The 17,891-nt window shown below is 41.5% G+C and overlaps 1 protein-coding gene across 39 annotated transcripts in view; it reads right to left on the reverse strand.

The window, feature by feature from the left end:
- The window catches only part of ADGRL2 (adhesion G protein-coupled receptor L2), a 258,675-nt gene that overhangs the window by 30,279 nt on the left and 210,505 nt on the right, over positions 1–17,891 (reverse strand). For all 39 annotated transcript variants that reach the window (XM_040360598.1, XM_040360600.1, XM_040360602.1 and 36 more), the window contains 4 exons: positions 16,522–16,695; positions 15,230–15,439; positions 11,897–12,117; positions 9,256–9,322 (listed from right to left, as the gene is read on the reverse strand). In XM_040360598.1, coding sequence (XP_040216532.1) covers positions 9,256–9,322; positions 11,897–12,117; positions 15,230–15,439; positions 16,522–16,695 — 672 coding nt within the window. The remainder of the gene's footprint in view (positions 1–9,255; positions 9,323–11,896; positions 12,118–15,229; positions 15,440–16,521; positions 16,696–17,891) is intronic.

Raw genomic sequence — 17,891 nt, forward strand, 5'->3', positions numbered from 1 at the left:
TTCCAGTTTTAGTAAATCACCCCTATAGAGACTCTAAGTGTACCAGTTTTAGTAAATACACCCCTCTCTGTCTCTGCAAAGCCACCCTTCACGCCACGGCAGCCAACATAATTACCTAATATTTCCAGGTATGGAGTAGCATGTAACCTGCACCCCTGTAATAATGAGTAACACTCAAGGCCAAGCACTCACATGATCATGACATCACCCCTGAAATCTCCAATAATGCCAATTTCAGTGCTGGCTGTGATGTAAAAAAAGGAGTGGCAAGGGAGCGAAGACAAGGTAGGCATAAGGGACCATTTCAATATTTTAAAAATCTAAAATCAGATACCCCGATATGCCTAATCTTTTCTATGTTCGATAACAAAGCCTCTTCCCCATGGATCGATTTTTGATTTTGTTACTAGGGGTTTCACTTACTCAACTTAAGGACAAAGGCCCACTATCTGTTATTCCACTGATCAATGAGTGTACCTTCGAACTCTTATTGTTAGTGGATTGCCGTTGGTGGGGCTTAGGGAATCCAGACTTTTAGTTAAAAGAGAAGCTAGTTTTCACATAGGCATGCATCAGAATCTTTGCCGATTATTTGGCAGTGTACACTCTTTAGGAAGAACGTTCACATCATTAGTTAAAAATATCAGTTTCAATATTTTTATAGGAGTTTCAAAAGTCATAACAAGCCATGGTTTGCCATGCAGGGGTAACATTGAACAGATATGTAAAGAAGTAGCACGTGAACGCATAATGAGTAACATTACAATAAACTTTAACCAGGGCCATAGAGGACCTGGTTGAAAATTAGGCATATGTCAGACTATATTACTCTGTACTTGAGTACAGTAGTCTACATTGCTAGCCTTCATACCAGAAAGGAAGAGGAGGAGGAGGAAACAGAGAAAAAAGTGTTTAAGAGTTTAAAGCCGACCACCATAACAACTAGTTGGGGGCAGGGATGGAAAGTAGTAACTTATCCACGATTCCCAGATTTTCAAACATTTTGCATGCAAATCCTTCAGTATACTGGTCATCTGCTAATCAATCATCATAGCTGTCATTCTGGTTCTCACCCCCTGGAAAGCAACAGACGGAGTCTTCCAGGCCTGAGCAATGGCTCTCTTGGCAGAAATAAAAAGGTATGTGGCCAATTTCTGCTGGGGTGTATAGAGGCCCGGTATAGGGCAATGCTTCCAGGATAAGTATAAGCAAGCCTACTAAGGAATGCAGGACTACCACAGGAGCACTTTTTTTAAGCTGCTTCTAGGGTGGTAGTGATGAATGAACATTTCCCTATTATTGTCCAGCCTTTACTCCAGTCCTCACCCTCAATTCAATATCCAAGGTCTTGCTTCCATTGTGTCACATATTAAGGGGTCGATAAAGATGACCTACCTTTAAAAAGGCATAAAGCAATGAGATAAGACCAGGAGACCCCGGAGAATGTAAACAAGTATGCTCAAAGGAAGTCTTGCGAAAAAGAAAGGTGGAAGTACGACAAAGACGAAATCCGAATATCTTCAATACTGGATCTGAACATATAGTTTAAAAGGGTTTAGCAAAATCGAGTTGCAGAGACAAAAAATGGGCATATGGGGTCTAGACCACAGCTGCCCAAAGGATGTTCTTGGCCATGTGTTTACAGATTTCTATATTGGTCAAGAAATCTCCAGCAGTTTTAATTAAAAGGCAGTACTTCTAAAATGTGATATTTTACATTAATGGAGGGTTTTGAAATGAAAACCGGGTCCCCATTAAAAAATATATATATATTAAACCACTATTTGGTTGTACAGCCGTAGTGGAACGGTTTCTTGCTGAATTTAAAGAAAGTCTGTGGCTTGTCCTCCATACTGTGCACATACACACATGAAGTTTCAGCCTTCCCTCTGCACCCAAAGACAGTACAAGTTTGCTGTGTGTTTTATAACCTGCTCAATTGAATCATGTCTGCCTGAGCCTTGCATTTAAAAATTAATTCCACGCAGCCTGCAGTGCTGACATGGATCTGATAAGACAGTGGAAGAAAACACCATTCTAAAAGTAACCCAGCTGAACTGCACATGTTCTGACCCGAATTGCCTTCCCTGGAGCTTTGGTTACCTGGTGAGAGTGTGGTCCTAAAGCGGCACTCGTGTCTGGGTATCTGTGCAGCTAGCCATGCAGAAGACCGCGTCGCACTGGGACTGGCAGGCGAAGAGGTGTTTCTCTAAAGAAGGTTTCTAAATGAGTGCGCGAGACTGAACTCTTTGTGAACTGGATTAATTATTAAAGATGCAGATGGAGCTGTCCGAATGATAAGAACACATCCTGACGTGTCATGATCTAAGCTTTCATTAAACCATTTCAGGCATACTAATGGTATCCCAACACTCATTACTTACATGCTCCCTTTTCATAGATATAATAACCCTACCACTATAGGAATGGCAGTCAGCGTTCTTACGGTGGGAAGATAAGTGCTCTGCATCTAACACTTTTCAAAAATAATGCAGCAAAAAGCAATTCCTGGCCCGAAATCTTTGACGCCCAACTGGTAGCTCTCCTGGGCCACGTCTTCTCCTGTATGGTGCTACTTCTTCAGAATAAATGTTTTTTTTTGTGCCACTTTCAGTAAACCTGTTATACACCACACCCCTCGCTCTTAGTTCTCCTCATATAAGCTGGGAATAAATTTAAAATATATTTTAAATATTTCCGTCAACTGGTCAGAATTAAATCTGAACTCAAGGTAAATGAAAAGGCAGGTCTACACTATATATTACAGGAAGCATTAGGACGCCTGCCTTCACACGCACATGAACTTTATGGTATCCCTGTCTTAGTTCGTAGGGTTCAATATTGAGTTGGCCCACCCTTTGCAGCTATAACAGCTTCAACTCTTCTGTGAAGGCCGTCCACAAGGTTTAGGAGTTTGTTTTTGGGTCTGCATGATTATTCTTCCAGAAGGGCATTGGTGAGGTCAAAAAATTATGTGGACAAGAAGGAGTGGCTCGCAGTCTTCACATTAATTCATCTCAATTCATCTCTACTGGGTTGAGGTCAGGACTCTGTGCAGGCCAGTCAAGTTCCTCCACCCCAAACTCGCTCATCCATGGCTTTGTGCATTGGTCTAAATCATTTGGTGGAGGGGGGATTATGGTGTGGGGTTGTTTTTCAGGGGTTGGACTTGGCCCCTTAGTTCCAGTGAAGGGAACTTTTAAAGCGTCAGCATATACACTGGGCTAGATCTCAGAGGAAGCTCCACTCGGAACTCTTCAGATCTACCCTGGGAAACCGAATTGGGGCTATTCCTCCTCAGCTAGCAGCCTCAGATACTTTGGATGCCATAAATGCAGCTCTGCTACAGTCAGCCGACTTAGCAGCACCAAAGCGCAAAGTCCGCAGCCGGGCAAAAAAGTCCAGCTGGTTCAATAACCAGCTGTCGCTATTGAAACAAGAGCGCAGAAGGGCGGAAGCCGCCTGGATAAGAAGTCCTTCAGAAGACCGCCTCAACTTCTACAAAGCAGTAACTACACGATATCACAAGGAAATTTTCAAAGCCAAGAAACTTCACTTTTCCACGGTGATTAACAGCGCAATGAATCGCCCACGTGAACTCTTCAGGATGGTCACCCAGACCATGAATCCGGGATGTCTTGAAGTCCCCACTTCAGACACCCAAGAGTTCTGCAATGAACTATCGGATTTCTTCATCAACAAAATTGAAAAAATTCGGGTAAGTATTCGGCAAAACAATACTCCACTCAGCCCCCTCTTCAATCAAAACACCGACGGAACGCCTCTACAATCAACTAAGTTCACTTTGGAACCCATCTCCATTGATACCACAAAAAAATTCATTGGTGCGCTGCGCAACAGCACAGCACCCAATGACATCATTCCCACCAAGCTACTGAAGGAATGTGCCGACATCCTGGCGCCTCCGATCACACAGCTTATAAATCAGTCATTTAAGGAAGGCATAGTGCCTTCCCTGCTGAAAGAGGGCACAATCCTGCCGATCTTGAAAAAACCTAATTTGGATCCTATGGACCCAACTCACCGCCGTCCCATAACAGGTCTAAATGCTCTGTCCAAGATAATGGAGAAAGTGGTGGTAAATCAGCTGCAACAGCATCTGGATACCCACAACCTACTCGATCCATTTCAATCCGGGTTCCGTCCCGGACACGGGACAGAAACGGCCTTACTGAAAATATGGGATGATGCGCTCGAGGCCGCAGACGAAGGAGAATCGTGTCTCCTGGTTCTGCTGGACCTAAGCGCAGCCTTTGACACAGTAGACCATAAATTGCTACTGAGACGACTAACAGAAGTCGCCGGAGTCTCAGAAGATGCCTTACCATGGTTCTCCTCTTTTCTCGGAAACCGTTCACAAACAGTGAAACTGGGATCTTTCACGTCAGAAAAACGCGCGGTGCCATGTGGGGTCCCCCAAGGATCCCCCCTATCACCGGTGCTGTTTAATATCTATCTTCGTCCTCTCTTTGATATTATCAGTAGCCAAGAACTACTCTATCACTCGTATGCAGACGACACGCAGTTGTACTTTCGCATCTGCCAAAAAAAGGATCATCATCTCAGATTAGAGAAATGTCTCTCTTCAATAGAAAACTGGATGACTAAGAGTTATCTCAAACTCAATAGCGCTAAAACAGAACTCTTTATGTTCAATGCCAGTCGGAAGAGACAACCGACAACTAACTGGACACCTTCGCCCATCCTGGGTCAGACCATCTCCCCTAGCTCCAAAGTCAAAAGTCTAGGAGTCACGTTTGACACCTTCATGACAATGGACGCACAAATAGGGTCAGTAGTCAGCGGGACGCACCATTTGATGCGCCTTCTACGCAGACTTATTCCATTTATTCCCAAAGAAGACATAGCAGTCGTGGTGGGAACAATCGTGAATTCCAGACTGGACTATGCAAATGCCCTTTACCTCGGGCTCCCCAAGTACCAAATCGCTCGTCTTCAAGTCGTACAGAATACGGCCGCTAGACTTGTGACTGGGAAAAAATCTTGGGAATCAATCTCACCTTCGCTGAGATCCCTTCACTGGTTGCCAGTGAAAGACAGAATTGCATTCAAAGCACTCTGCCTGACACATAAGTGCATCCATGGGAAGGCTCCTCGATATCTTTGCGACAAGATCAAAACGCACAATTGCAACCGCATTCTGCGATCCACCGACCAAAATCTGGTCAAGGTTCCTAAAACCAAATACAAGTCCAAAGGAGAAAGAAGGTTTGCTTTCCAGGGCCCCAGGCTTTGGAATGCTTTGCCAACCAGCATTCGGTTGGAGCAAAACCACCTGTCTTTCAGAAGGCAGATCAAAACCCTGCTTTTCTGAAAGGCATGAGACACTAACAACTAGCGCCCAGAAGCGATTCAGTTCGCATGTGCCGCGCTATATAAATTTTTCATTCATTCATTCATTCATTCATATCAAGACATTTTGGACAATTTCATGCTTCAAACTTTATGGGAACAGTTTGGGGATGACCTCTTCCTGCTCCAACATGACTGCGTATATATATATATATATATATATATATATATACATATACACACACACACACACACACACATATACACACACACACACACACTTATTTATTTTCTTCTAGGCCCAATGCAAAGAAAAAACAAATGCTAGCTCTCAAAATCTAACAGTGCTTTTATGATTTGTCTAAAATCTGCACAACTCAGAAAAACCAACCAAATGCACAAACAAGAGGCATGGTGATTGAGCTACGATTGTACGTGCTGTAACATCACGTGTGAGCCTCCAGGACGATTAGGGGTCAAAGCTATTGCAGCAGAGGGATCGCCTCTTCAGAGCGTCAATCTGACTACTACCTGCTGTTTCATTCCGGAGGTTGGGGATACAACTCCCAAAGGCCTTACACTTGCAGGCTAAGCTATTTGCTTTGGGATAATAATGTTGTGGCTGGTAAATAATAGTAAAATCCAACTGATAGTGGTCAATTCAAGACTTGTTTTATCCTTTTGAGAAACTACTATTATTAGAGTTGAAAAATTAAATCTGAAGATTATCAAAACAATATTTTTGGTGGAAGAATCATACACCAAGGCAAAAATGTTTTATAAGAAATCAACATTAATTCTTAAAAAATAAATAAATAAAGATGTTTAAATAGACACTGGATAATAAAGACTTAGGGGCAGATCCACATAGATCTGCACCGGGCGCAGCGTATGTCAGATACGCTACGCCGCTGTAACTTACTTTGGCCTAGTTTGAATCCTCAACGAATTTGCGCCGTAAGTTACGGCGGCGTAGTGTATCTCTCGTGGCGTAAGGGCACGGAATTCAAATCGGCGAGTAGGGGGGCGCGTTTCATTTAAATGAAGCGCGTCCCTGTGCCGAACGAACTGCGCATGCGCCGTCCCTAAATTTCCTGCCGTGCATTGCGCTAAATGACTTCGCAAGGACGTCATTGTTTTGACTTGGACGTAAATTACGTCCATCCCGATTCACTGACGACTTACGCAAACGGAAAAAAAAAATTCAAATTAAATGCGGGAACGACGGCCATACTTAACATAGCAGGTTTAACTATACGCCACGAAACAGCAGCTTTAACTATACGCCGAAAATAGCAGACTAGAGACGACGTAAAAGAATGCGACGGCCGCTCGTACGTTCGTGGATCGTCGGAAATAGCCAATTTGCATACTCGACGCAGATTACGACGGGAACGCCACCCAGCGGACGTCGAAGAATTGCATCTTAGCTCCGAAGGCGTACGCCTGTCGGATCTAACCCAGATGCTGTCGTATCTTGTTTTGAGGATTCAAAACAAATATACGCCAGCGTACTCGCTTTGTGGATCTGCCCCATAGTATCCATTAAAAGATAATTTTTTTCCTCACGATTTTTTTTTATTTTAGACATCTACGTGCTATAAAAAAAAAAAAAAAAAAATTGTCCGGCGGAAGGGACTTTTTTAATAAATACTTCAACTCAAAATTTTCTTCACCAGCAAACTGCACACTTAATTTAAATTGAACAAAACAAAAAGGCGAATGGCAAGTCTATTTTAGTATTGTGCCACATCCAGTGGTCAAGTCCAGTTTTTAAATTTAAATTGTTGCACTCGCCCTATGCTGATACAAAGAAAATCCCTAATAAATATTATTAAGGAAAACACAAAATTGTGTCTCAGGGACCTGTCAAGATAGCTTTCATGTGTCACGAACACTTCAAACTGATGGTCTCTGTTTTTACTTTGTGTGCGCTCGCTCTCATCTACTTAAAATGGCGGATGACCCTTAAGGTGGACAAGATCCTTCTTATGCAAAGGTCTTGTTTGCCTATTAAGAGTTTTATTTTATTAATTTTTTTATCATGCAGATCAAAAAATCTGCTCTTGTACAATCCTAGCACATGTATGTTGGTCAGGCTTTGTAAAAAATGAAATATTGTTTTTATAGATTAGAATAGGAGCCCCAAACTAAAGGGTACAAAATGCTTCTGCAACATGATTCCAGATACGAGTTCTTAAACTTTAAGCCCAGATGAAGCGGGGGGGGGGGGGGGCTTGTGATCCCAAAAATTAGTTGGCTGAGCTGAGTTTTTTTTTGTTATGTTGTCATTAAATCATTAAAGCGTTTTGGACTTTTTACCTTTGGCTTGGCACTCGTTTTATTCTGCTTTCCGTTTCCTCCTTAGTACCTAATAGAGGGGATCCTTCTTTTATATGAGCATCCAAAGCTCACAGAATTCGTGTTTTTTTTCCTATACTCCTGACAAATAAGTACTTGAGGTCCCAGTGCTGCTTGGATAATTTTTCTTTTCTGAAGTCTCTATTGTTTTTAAACGGCCTGGATAGACAAAACCCATCTCTAATGTTTCTTCTTCCATTCTGAGACCAAGTTCCTGTTTAATATGAGATATCTGAGGACTCCCCAGGGACAAATTTAAGAAGCGTAAGGCAGGCAGTTAAGAGTTCAAGGATGTACCTCCACCCAATCTTTGTCATATTTCTAAACAGATAAAAAGATAGAATGATGATCTGCTGTCTCTTTTATAATGGTATACAGATGGCAAGCAGCAGCCCCAGAAAAACAGATCAGTCTCAATAGACTGTCGACATTGACTAAGGCAAGTTCAAACAAAGAGGTTTAGTATACAAGCTTACGTATATATGGCCCATTGTGACATCTTCGGGTCTGATTTTGAACAGATATTTGCAGGATGCATACAAATCACTGTTACCTTGTTTAAAGGCCCGTACACATGATCAGATATTCCGACAACAATTGCGTGATGGAAAAAAGGCTAATGCCGCGTACACAAGGTCGTTTTTCGGCATGAAAAAAAACGAAGTTTTTACAAACGTCATTAAAAAAGATCGTGTGTGGGCATCACATTTTTCGGCCATGCTGCATTTTTTCACGTTGTTTTTTAAAATGTTGTTTTTCGTGTTGTTAAAAATGATCGTGCGTGGGCAAAAACAACGTTTTAAACCCGCGCATGCCCAGAAGCAAGTTATGAGACGGGAGCGCTCGTTCAGGTAAAACTACCATTCCTAAATGGAGTAAGCACATTTATCACGCTGTAACAGACAAAAAAGCGCAAAACTTCTTTTACTAACAAGGAATCAGCTAAAAGCAGCCCAAAGGCGAATAGAACTTCCCCCTTTAGAGTGCCGTCGTACGTGGTGTACGTCACCGCGCTTTGTTCATCATTTTTCAAAAACGATGGTGTGTGGGCAACATCGTTTTTAATGATGAAGTTGGAAAAACTTTGTTTTTGGACATGCTGAAAAACGTCCGTGTACGCGGCATAAGAACCCCTGAGACAGAGAATAACTGATCAACAACAGGTATGTAGCCAGCAAGGTCAGAGTCTAGGTCAACGTGTCACCAAGTAGCCCACATCTTCATAAACTCATGCATCTCCTATACTGTACATCCATCCTGATAGATCCTTTTAACGTGAAACAGATAAAAATATCAAAGTTGTGTCTGCACTCATGTAATTGTCTTCCCTCTACGGTGTCTATTATTTCATTGTCTCCGCTGTACCAACAACTGACAAAGGAATGAAAACTTCATAAAAACAATTCCACCTTGACAGCCAAACCTTCAAACATTGCATTAGGAAAGACAAACAGTGAAGCCCAGCGCTTTGTTCTGCCTATTAATGTGATCCATATGCGGAAATGGCAAATTAAATCACCAGAACGATTCATGAAATGAAAAGGAAGAGAAGCTCCTTACCAAAATAATGAAAGCCACTGGACCAATAAAACTCCAGATGAAATTGTTGTCTATCTTCAGCCAGCACCTTTCAAGAGAAAGCAGAAAATTAATACAAATGAGATTGGAAATCATAGTTCATAGAGAAGGCCCCAACCCTCCCGCCCCTTGCAGTGCAATGCCAATACGGATGTGGGTATTGGGGAATCTTTCTCCGAAGCAGACAGAGGGACCTGCAACCAAGCATGGCGCAGCCATCTGACTGCTTTATGGGAGTAGAATTTATTTACCTTACAAATGATTTGATTTATAAAGTTGGATTTTTTGCAGCAGGAGATCTCTGATCCACGCAATTGCCATAAAAATACGACTTTATTTAAATTTTTTTTTTGCCCGGGCTATTCTTTGTAATCTTCAAGTTTGGCCTTTCATCTTTATGGCATATGCAAAGTAGGTGTCTCAGCGGAACACAAGACACATAAAATGTTCAGCTGTCATGTTCAGCTGCAAACCAGTAGGACATTAAAAAATAACCCAAGTGGGACTTAAGGAGGAGAAAAAAAAATAAAGAAATAAATGAAATGCACTATATTAGGCTAAATGATGCATAAAGTTATCAGTCTAGGCTTCACGCAGTGGTTTCTCGATTTCCATGCTCTGAAGTTATGGGCTGAATACATTTGCTGTTAATATAAGTACATTTCTGCTGTCACAACGGGATCCGATAAACAATCTCATGCTGTCACATTTTTTCTTCTTGCAATACAAAGGTGTTCACAGGGACTCCGTTGTGAAGTCAAAAAACTAAAATGTCACATTCTTTACTTTTTTGGTTTCATGACTTTTTTAGTATTTACAATAAAAGATTTTCTTTTGTTATCTTCAATTTTTTTACCCTCGCTTACATGAACGGTTGTCCACTTGTTTAATTTAGTCCTGGTATAAGGTACTGAAAAGACTTTGAATAGGCAACTGTAATGCCCGCAAGGGAGTGTCTCTTAACCTCATTGTGGCATTTAGGAGACCAGGCTAATTATCAAGCACGATTCCGTCTTGTTTACCTGCCTGTGATAAAGGTCTGTCCCATGAATAACACCCCAGGAGGGAGAAAAACTCCTAGCGGCAAACTGTGACTGTACCTAATTGCACCGCCATTAATACAGCACCAAAGTCTAAGGCCAGGCATAGATGGTTCAAATCTCAGCCGGTTCAGCAGGAACCAAGATTTGAACCATGTATGGGCAAAGCTGAATGTACCCAAGTTGAGTGATGGTATAGCTTCTAGCAATAAGCACCGAGTTCTCCTTGCAGAAACGGCTTCCTCTGCTGGGAAAATACAATTGCCCGTGGTTGCAGGAAAGAAGTTTGCTCCATCTGTGGCCGGCTTAACTGGTCACCCCAAACAAAAAGCACATGTGCAGCTTATTTGAGATAATTTATTAACTTTTGTAGCATCATTCAGAGATCAGGCCTTCTTATCTGCAGGTTTCTTGATGAAGTTTGACAGAGCAATTTTAATTATTGCATAAAGGTGCGAGATGCCCAACCATTTCCATGGTCACATGGCCCTGTTTTGTTATCGACTATCTCAGTTGACAACGTCTTATTTAGTTTTAAATGGAAACATCCAAGCAAAGCTTGGTTCTCAAGATTTACAACCCTTAGAGACATCACCCATAAATGCATTGCCAAAAGTCTGGGAGGAGCACTTTAAATTTCCTGGCCAAGGCATTTAAAGTATGTACCGCATAGTCATTGATAAGACTTTGGTGCCCAAAGTACTTTCTGGGCCGTGTAATTTCATGCTGTATTTAAAGAAGATTATAATGATATGTTACTAGCATGGGAACATTTTAAGAAAATTTGCGGAAAAGTAGAGACACAAAGTTAAAGGCTGCCATTACGTTTTAGTCAATTGGCTTTTTAACAGTTTCAACCCTTGGTGATAGCACCAATTATGGAAATGCCAAGAGTCTGCAAGGAGAACTTGACTCTGCCTGACCATAAAAACATTTAAAGTGTATGAACTGTGTAGGCAAACACTTTTTTTCATTAGCGCTGGCTTGGTTAGGAAGGAGATAAAACCATTACTGCAGACATTCTGTGTCCTGGTGACCATCTTCCAGTCAGAGGCACTTATGGAAAATCCATAGGAAAATACATTTAAAGAGATTACCTCTCACTTCCTGTTGCATATCAAGGACAGGAAGTCAAGGAAAATCAGAGCAATGGGATACAGACTGCAAAAAGTAAACTGGTTTTAACCTTTTTCTGCTCTATCCAAGACCAAGGGGAAAAAGTTTTGGCTATACGTAGCCGTTTAGTGGCAAGGTTCAATTGTTCAGTGTAGGTCATGTTAAATGTATATATTTTCATGGTAATTAACACGACTTTACAGTCTTCATATTTTCAAGACAATAAGACCATCTCTCAGAAATCAACCATTTTTAACACTTCTATCAGTTTTGTATTATTAGGTAGTTTGGGATGTGAAGATTGGTCAGTTAGCAATAAGGTCTAGTAGCATTGAGTATACAAGTTCCACATTTTCATGGTTGTGCGAAATGATATTTTCTTTTCCCAAATCCCCAAATGTAGGCTCTCCTTGCAAAGATGGAGAGGAACAGTTAGCATAATAACCACCCACTGGCAGAATACTTACGCCTTCTCTGTTCCATAGCTCTTGTAGTCTATAGCGGCAGAGACGCCAACAACGGTTGCGGGGAAGAGGTATCCGGCAACGTAGTAATACTTTTTCCTCGAATATTCACTCTCGAATACTTCCACAAGCATGAGGTAAAGTTGGACACCTTCCAGGCACATCCAGGCAAAAGCAGCCAAGAAGAAGAAATGGAGGAGGCCAGCAAATATGGGACAGGCAATCTGAAGAGATGGAATAAAAGAAATGATGTAACAGTCTACTTTGTGATCAGAGTCAATGTGTCATCGTAAAGCACCTGATAACGACGCGCTAGGGATTCCCTCCATGAGCTCTATTTATAAATGCCATTAAGATTTCATTTGAGGGTGTACAGGGCTGCAATAAATCACGTCCCCACCATTAAAAAAATATATATTTCGCCCTTCTAAGACTGAACTTCTCAAACAGACACCTGGTATTAAAAAAGCCGGTTTGTTAAATGGAAAATATTGCTTAGTGCAGTGAAATATCTTACTCGTTTATAACCTTTCCAAACAATATGACTCCCGCAGAGAGCCGTTGATAGCAAGACTTCGGTGCTCGGAGCAAAGTGTTTCTGGGCCGGGTAATTTCACGTTGTATTGAAGGAAGATTATAATGATATATTACTAGTATGGGGACATTTAAGAAAATTTGTGGAAAAGTAGAGACAATATTAAAGGCTATTATTACATTATAGTCAATCTGCTTTCTAACATTTTCTATTTTATAAAAGAAAAAAACGTTTGCTGGATTTTACGGTAAAAAGTATACGGTTAAAGAGACACTGTCAGTTTGCTGATGCAGGATAAAAAGACAAGGGACTTTGCAAAAGGCATTCCCTGACCCCCTCAGATTCACTTTATCTGTGCTCCTTCAAAAGCTTCTTGCTCCTCAGCAGCCTCCATGGAAATCAGCTGAGTCTGCGACCCAAAGAAGTCATGTGACAGTGCATAGGCCTTATGATTGGATGCTGGGCCCAGGCACCGCCACCATCGAGCAGGTGACATGCACCCTTATATCCAGGAGTGATGGGTATTTTTGACAGCTGTGATAAGCTGCAATAGAGCGCAGGCAAGGTAAGCATAAGTCTGGGGTGATGCCCTTTGCAGAGAGACCGCTACCTCTACAGCTGCACAAAATCTGGTGCAACTGTGCATGAGAGCTAATCAGTTTCTAACATCAGCTTGTTTAATTAAGCTTTGACAAAAATACCTGGAAGCTGATTGGTTTTCCTGCAGAACTGCACCAGATTTTTAACTCTTTAGTTTTAGTAAATCAAACCCAGTGTCTCCTTAATGGCTAACTCCGACAAAATCTTTAAAGGATTTTGGCCAAAATAAGAATGTCACAAAACCAAGCAATAATTTTCGCACAACAGCTACACTTTTGGCTACAGCTATCTGCTGAACCTGCTATGGGATCCAGAAAAAAACACATATAACCTTCAAATGAGAGATAACTAAATTAAAATACACATATCCACAGGATAAAAGATCAAGTCTTTCAGATTCATGTCATTTTTCATAATACGCATGCAGCATTACAACATCTGTTCTCTTCTCCTGGGCAAAACAACAAGAAATATCAGTAACTGAAGAATGAATTGGCAGTGTCATTAAATGGCTAAATACATAGTTAATAGTATATCTGAACTTTAGAACAAAAATGTAATATCTTGCAGCTAACCTGTCATTTAATGAGTTGGCTGGGCTGCATTAGTTTTTCTTTTTTTCAGGCTTATTACCTTTATATTTCTCTGGTGATCCTACCATTAATACACATCTAAGGTGTCTAGGGTGACATTGCTCACTCACTGCACTGTATCTATGAAGGAGCAGCATTGTCAAACTAGGCTGCTTGTTCTGAGATGAAGTACAGGACACTGTCCCTTTTTAAAAGATGTTGGCGAGGGAAGTCTGTAGTTTACAGAAGGGGCTTATAACTCTGCTTTGGAATTCAGTGCAGCAGAAACAAACAGGAAGATAGGAGATTAGTGGGTTTATGGCAGAATTTTTCTAAATTAATAATACCAATATAACAAAATGCTTTTGTATATATACAGACCAAAGGGGAGAAAATAACAGATGTCAACACCTGTAAAATAACGGTTCTATCCACCAATAGAAATGTCTACACCCTTGTTTTCAGACACCCTATTGTGCTGCAAAATTCAATATGACAAGGAGGGTGGCACCACTATTCAGTGCCACCAGCTCCGTACATTTTGCATCACTGCCCTGCCTCTTGCTGACTCTTTGAGGTACTAGTGAGCAATATCACACCTGTGACTACCAGATTACCCAAGTACTTATCAGTCTCCAGAGTACATAGGGCCAAATCCACAAAGATCGTGCCTAACGTAAATTTTTCCATTTAAGTTACACTGCCTTAAAATTTCTACCTAAGTGCCCGATCCACAAAGCACTTACCTAGAAATGTTGGGCTGTGTAACTTAAATTCTGCCGTCGCAAGGCGTTCCTCTTCAAATGGGGGCGATTCCCATTTAAATGAGGCGCGCTCCCGCGCCGGCCGTACTGCGCATGCTCGTGACATCATTTTCCCGACGTGCATAGCACGAAATTACGTTACGCCGAGCTTTGTGGATTGCGACAGGTCAATAAAGTTGCGTCGGGGAAAAAAAAAAATACGGCGGGAAAAAGAAAATTCAAAATTAAAAAAAAATCGCGTCGCTGGACAGAAAGGTCTGCGTTTACATGGTGTACTAACTTTACACCTTGTAAAAGCAGCCCTAATTTTGCGTATGCAAAATAAAACTTACGGAGAAAAAACGAAGCTGAAAAGCTTTGTGGATCTCCGTAAGTGCTAATTTGCATACCCGAGGCGGCATTTCGACACGAAATGCCCCCAGCGTCGGATGCGGTACTGCATCCTAAGACCTGGCAGTGTAAGTCCCTTACACATGCCGGATCTTCCCCCTAACTATGGAAAACTGATTCTGTGGATCAGTTCCATAGTTAGGAACAGGGATACGACGGAGTAACAGCAGTTACGCCGTCGTATCCCTTTTGTGGATTTGGCCCATAGTCTCTTCTAAGGTTGAAGGCACTGCCCTTCACCTGAAACAAGTGTTTGGACCCTGCAATTGCCCAGCAAGCCTAAGCATTGCACTATAGGAGGAGGTCACATGATTCATCAAGCATGGAAGTGCCGTTTCTTCCATAAAGCCCTAAATGGCAATGAATCTCCCTAAGATAATTAAAGTACCTGCAAAAAAAAAAAAAAAAAATCATAGAGATGGACATTAATAGAGCAGAAAAATAGAATCAAGCTTTATTCAGCTGGGATCCTTACCTCATGGTTGGTTTTATCAATGCCCACCAAAAAGATGAACTCTGCGATAAACAGGTTGATGCAAAGATTCTTGTGTATGGTGTTCCGATCCCCTTGGAGGCCGCGAAAAAAGCAGAAAGTGAAGATACAAATGGCGAGGCAGACCAGGGAGATGACAATGCCCACCCATGTGATGACAGTAAGGAGCAGTTCATGCATCTGGTTTTTGTACTGCAAGAGATCAGAGCAGGCCATTACATTTATTATATATTTACAGGCACACGTACAAAAACAAGTTAAAACTTTCTGCAACGTTACACTGCCCAACACCTACACAAGCTTTGTATCTTAACCCACCAATAATCTCCATCACATAATTGTCAACACAGCTCATAGAATGATCAGTCAGAAGAGATGGCAGACCTTTCTATTGACTGTCCAACCTTTCTTGGACTCAGATAGTTATGATCAGAATAGGCTTCAGAAACTGTCCAGGCAATGGTTCATCTCCCGAGGACAGGCTGGCTGACAAATGTTTGGCTAGGAAATGTCTGTGCATTTATGGATTGGGCAAACATTTCCAGCACACGTCTCTAATGACCGACAAAGAACTCTTCCCAAGAGACTTTTGATTTGAGTCCTATAGGGAACGCGGTCATTTACATTTGAGCCCTAATGAAGGCTGACTGTTACTCCTCGAAAAAATGTTGGCTACTCTTACTCTTAATTGTGGACTCTTCTAGATAACCAACTAGCACTCTAATGATTTAATTTGGATTGTTCAATTTGGGTGGTCATCGCTATTTGGAAGGGTCTCCACATTGTTGTAGAGCTGCCAATGACTAGTCATCAAGCACAACCATCATCTTCTGTTCTGATGGATAAGAAGATGTAACTCCAACCTCTCATATACTTATTTTGGTCCATAAATGAGACATCACCACCCATTATGATGAACAATTGCCTGTTGAATCATATCTATGAGTGCCTTTGGCACTGGCAGATCTAGATTTCTTTAATGGCAGCATTAGTTTCATATTGAATTCTTCAGTTTATATCTGAATTGTCAAAGCTTACTTTTTCAAGGGATTTACTAAAATTGGTGCACACAAAATCTGGTGCATAATAACCAATCAGCTTTTAACTTTAGCTTGTTCTGCTAAGCTTTGACAATAAAACCTAGAAGCTGATTGCTTACTAAGCACACATCTGCACCAGATTATGTGTGCTCCAGTGTTAGCAACCCCCCCTTAAATGTTATTAAACAGTATAGATTCTTATGATATAAAAATACTTTACTCTACTGTACTTACAACAATTTCTCGATGCGCCATCAGGATCGCAAAGTTCGTCAAATGGGTACAAGCGCAGGTTGTGTGGGTTTTATTTGTTTCTACGAGACGGCAACCTTGAGTGGACCAATAACCCATCATGGTTCTCTCAGAGTAGTTCCAGAAAGAGCAGTTGGCATTGAAATAATTGTTGGGCTGCAAGAGAACAAATAATTCAGTATGGAGGCATGTTATCGTCAATAATAAAATGAAAACGGCTAAAGACATCATGATCTACCAGAATCAAATCAATTTCAAAACCTTGACCAAAATGCTGCTCATACCAACCAATCCATGTCTATACGGTGAAAGGTGGACAAATAGTACAATTTCTCTTCTCTAGGAGCCATTCTAAAAGATTGCCCTACTCAAAGGTGATATTTTAATCGTAGATGGAGCATGGTGGACTAAGTCAGCCCCTGCTTTCTTAAGCATGCCATACATGGATCAAAATTCAGCCAGTTTAGCAAGGACCGGACAAATGTTGGTCTATCTATGGGCAGACTCCTTGTACCCAAGTAATTTCATTCAACGACTTGCGTACAAACAGCCTGTTGGACTTTTCTACATACGGTTACTGCCATCGGCTACAGCCGCTAGCAGTAACCCTTGTATTCTGCTGGCTGGGAATGCTCCCTGTGTCCCCACAATGGCAGATTACAATAGCGTAGCGGGAGACATTCCCCACCCCCATCACTGCTGACTGTGCTAATGGGGGAATCTAGCTATTTTCTTTCCTTCCACCCGTGGTAAAAGGAAAGAAAATTGCATCATCCAAGACCTGCTTTACACATCCACTCCACCTGTAATGTCCCCCCCGTGACAAGTCTCACTTCTCCAGTCCACCGGTTTTTTATTGCTTCTGCTCACCTGTGTGTTCCTGCTCCTGATGTTAAACTATCCCCAATATAAAAAGAAATACACAACCAGCAGGCATGGTGGGAACACCCCATAATGAGCACAGAAAGCATGCAGAGCCAGGAACTCAGAGCTCACCTTTAAAGCCTTGAGATTTTAGTCAAGTGATTTAACTCTCCGAAATCTCCCAACATTTTGGTGGAATACATATTTAGGTGGTGCATGTTTTTTTGTTGACAACGGAAAAAAGCTCAAAACACATCGAGTGCCCAATTAATGGATTTCCTCAATGCATGATGATGCAGTAACGCCATGCGCCCTAAGCATTAACAATTTGCATCCTGCATGTATTCGGCTCTGGGAACGATACACAATGGTCATTGGAATTGAGCCCCACATACCAGAACCCCTAAAACATTTTAGCTTTTGTCATCATAATCCTACACTCTACAATGATTTCAGTTTCCTTGCTACCCAATCAAGTAAAAAAAAAA

Source organism: Rana temporaria, chromosome 7, assembly GCF_905171775.1.
Source record: "Rana temporaria chromosome 7, aRanTem1.1, whole genome shotgun sequence".
Classification (NCBI taxonomy): Eukaryota; Metazoa; Chordata; class Amphibia; order Anura; family Ranidae; genus Rana; species Rana temporaria.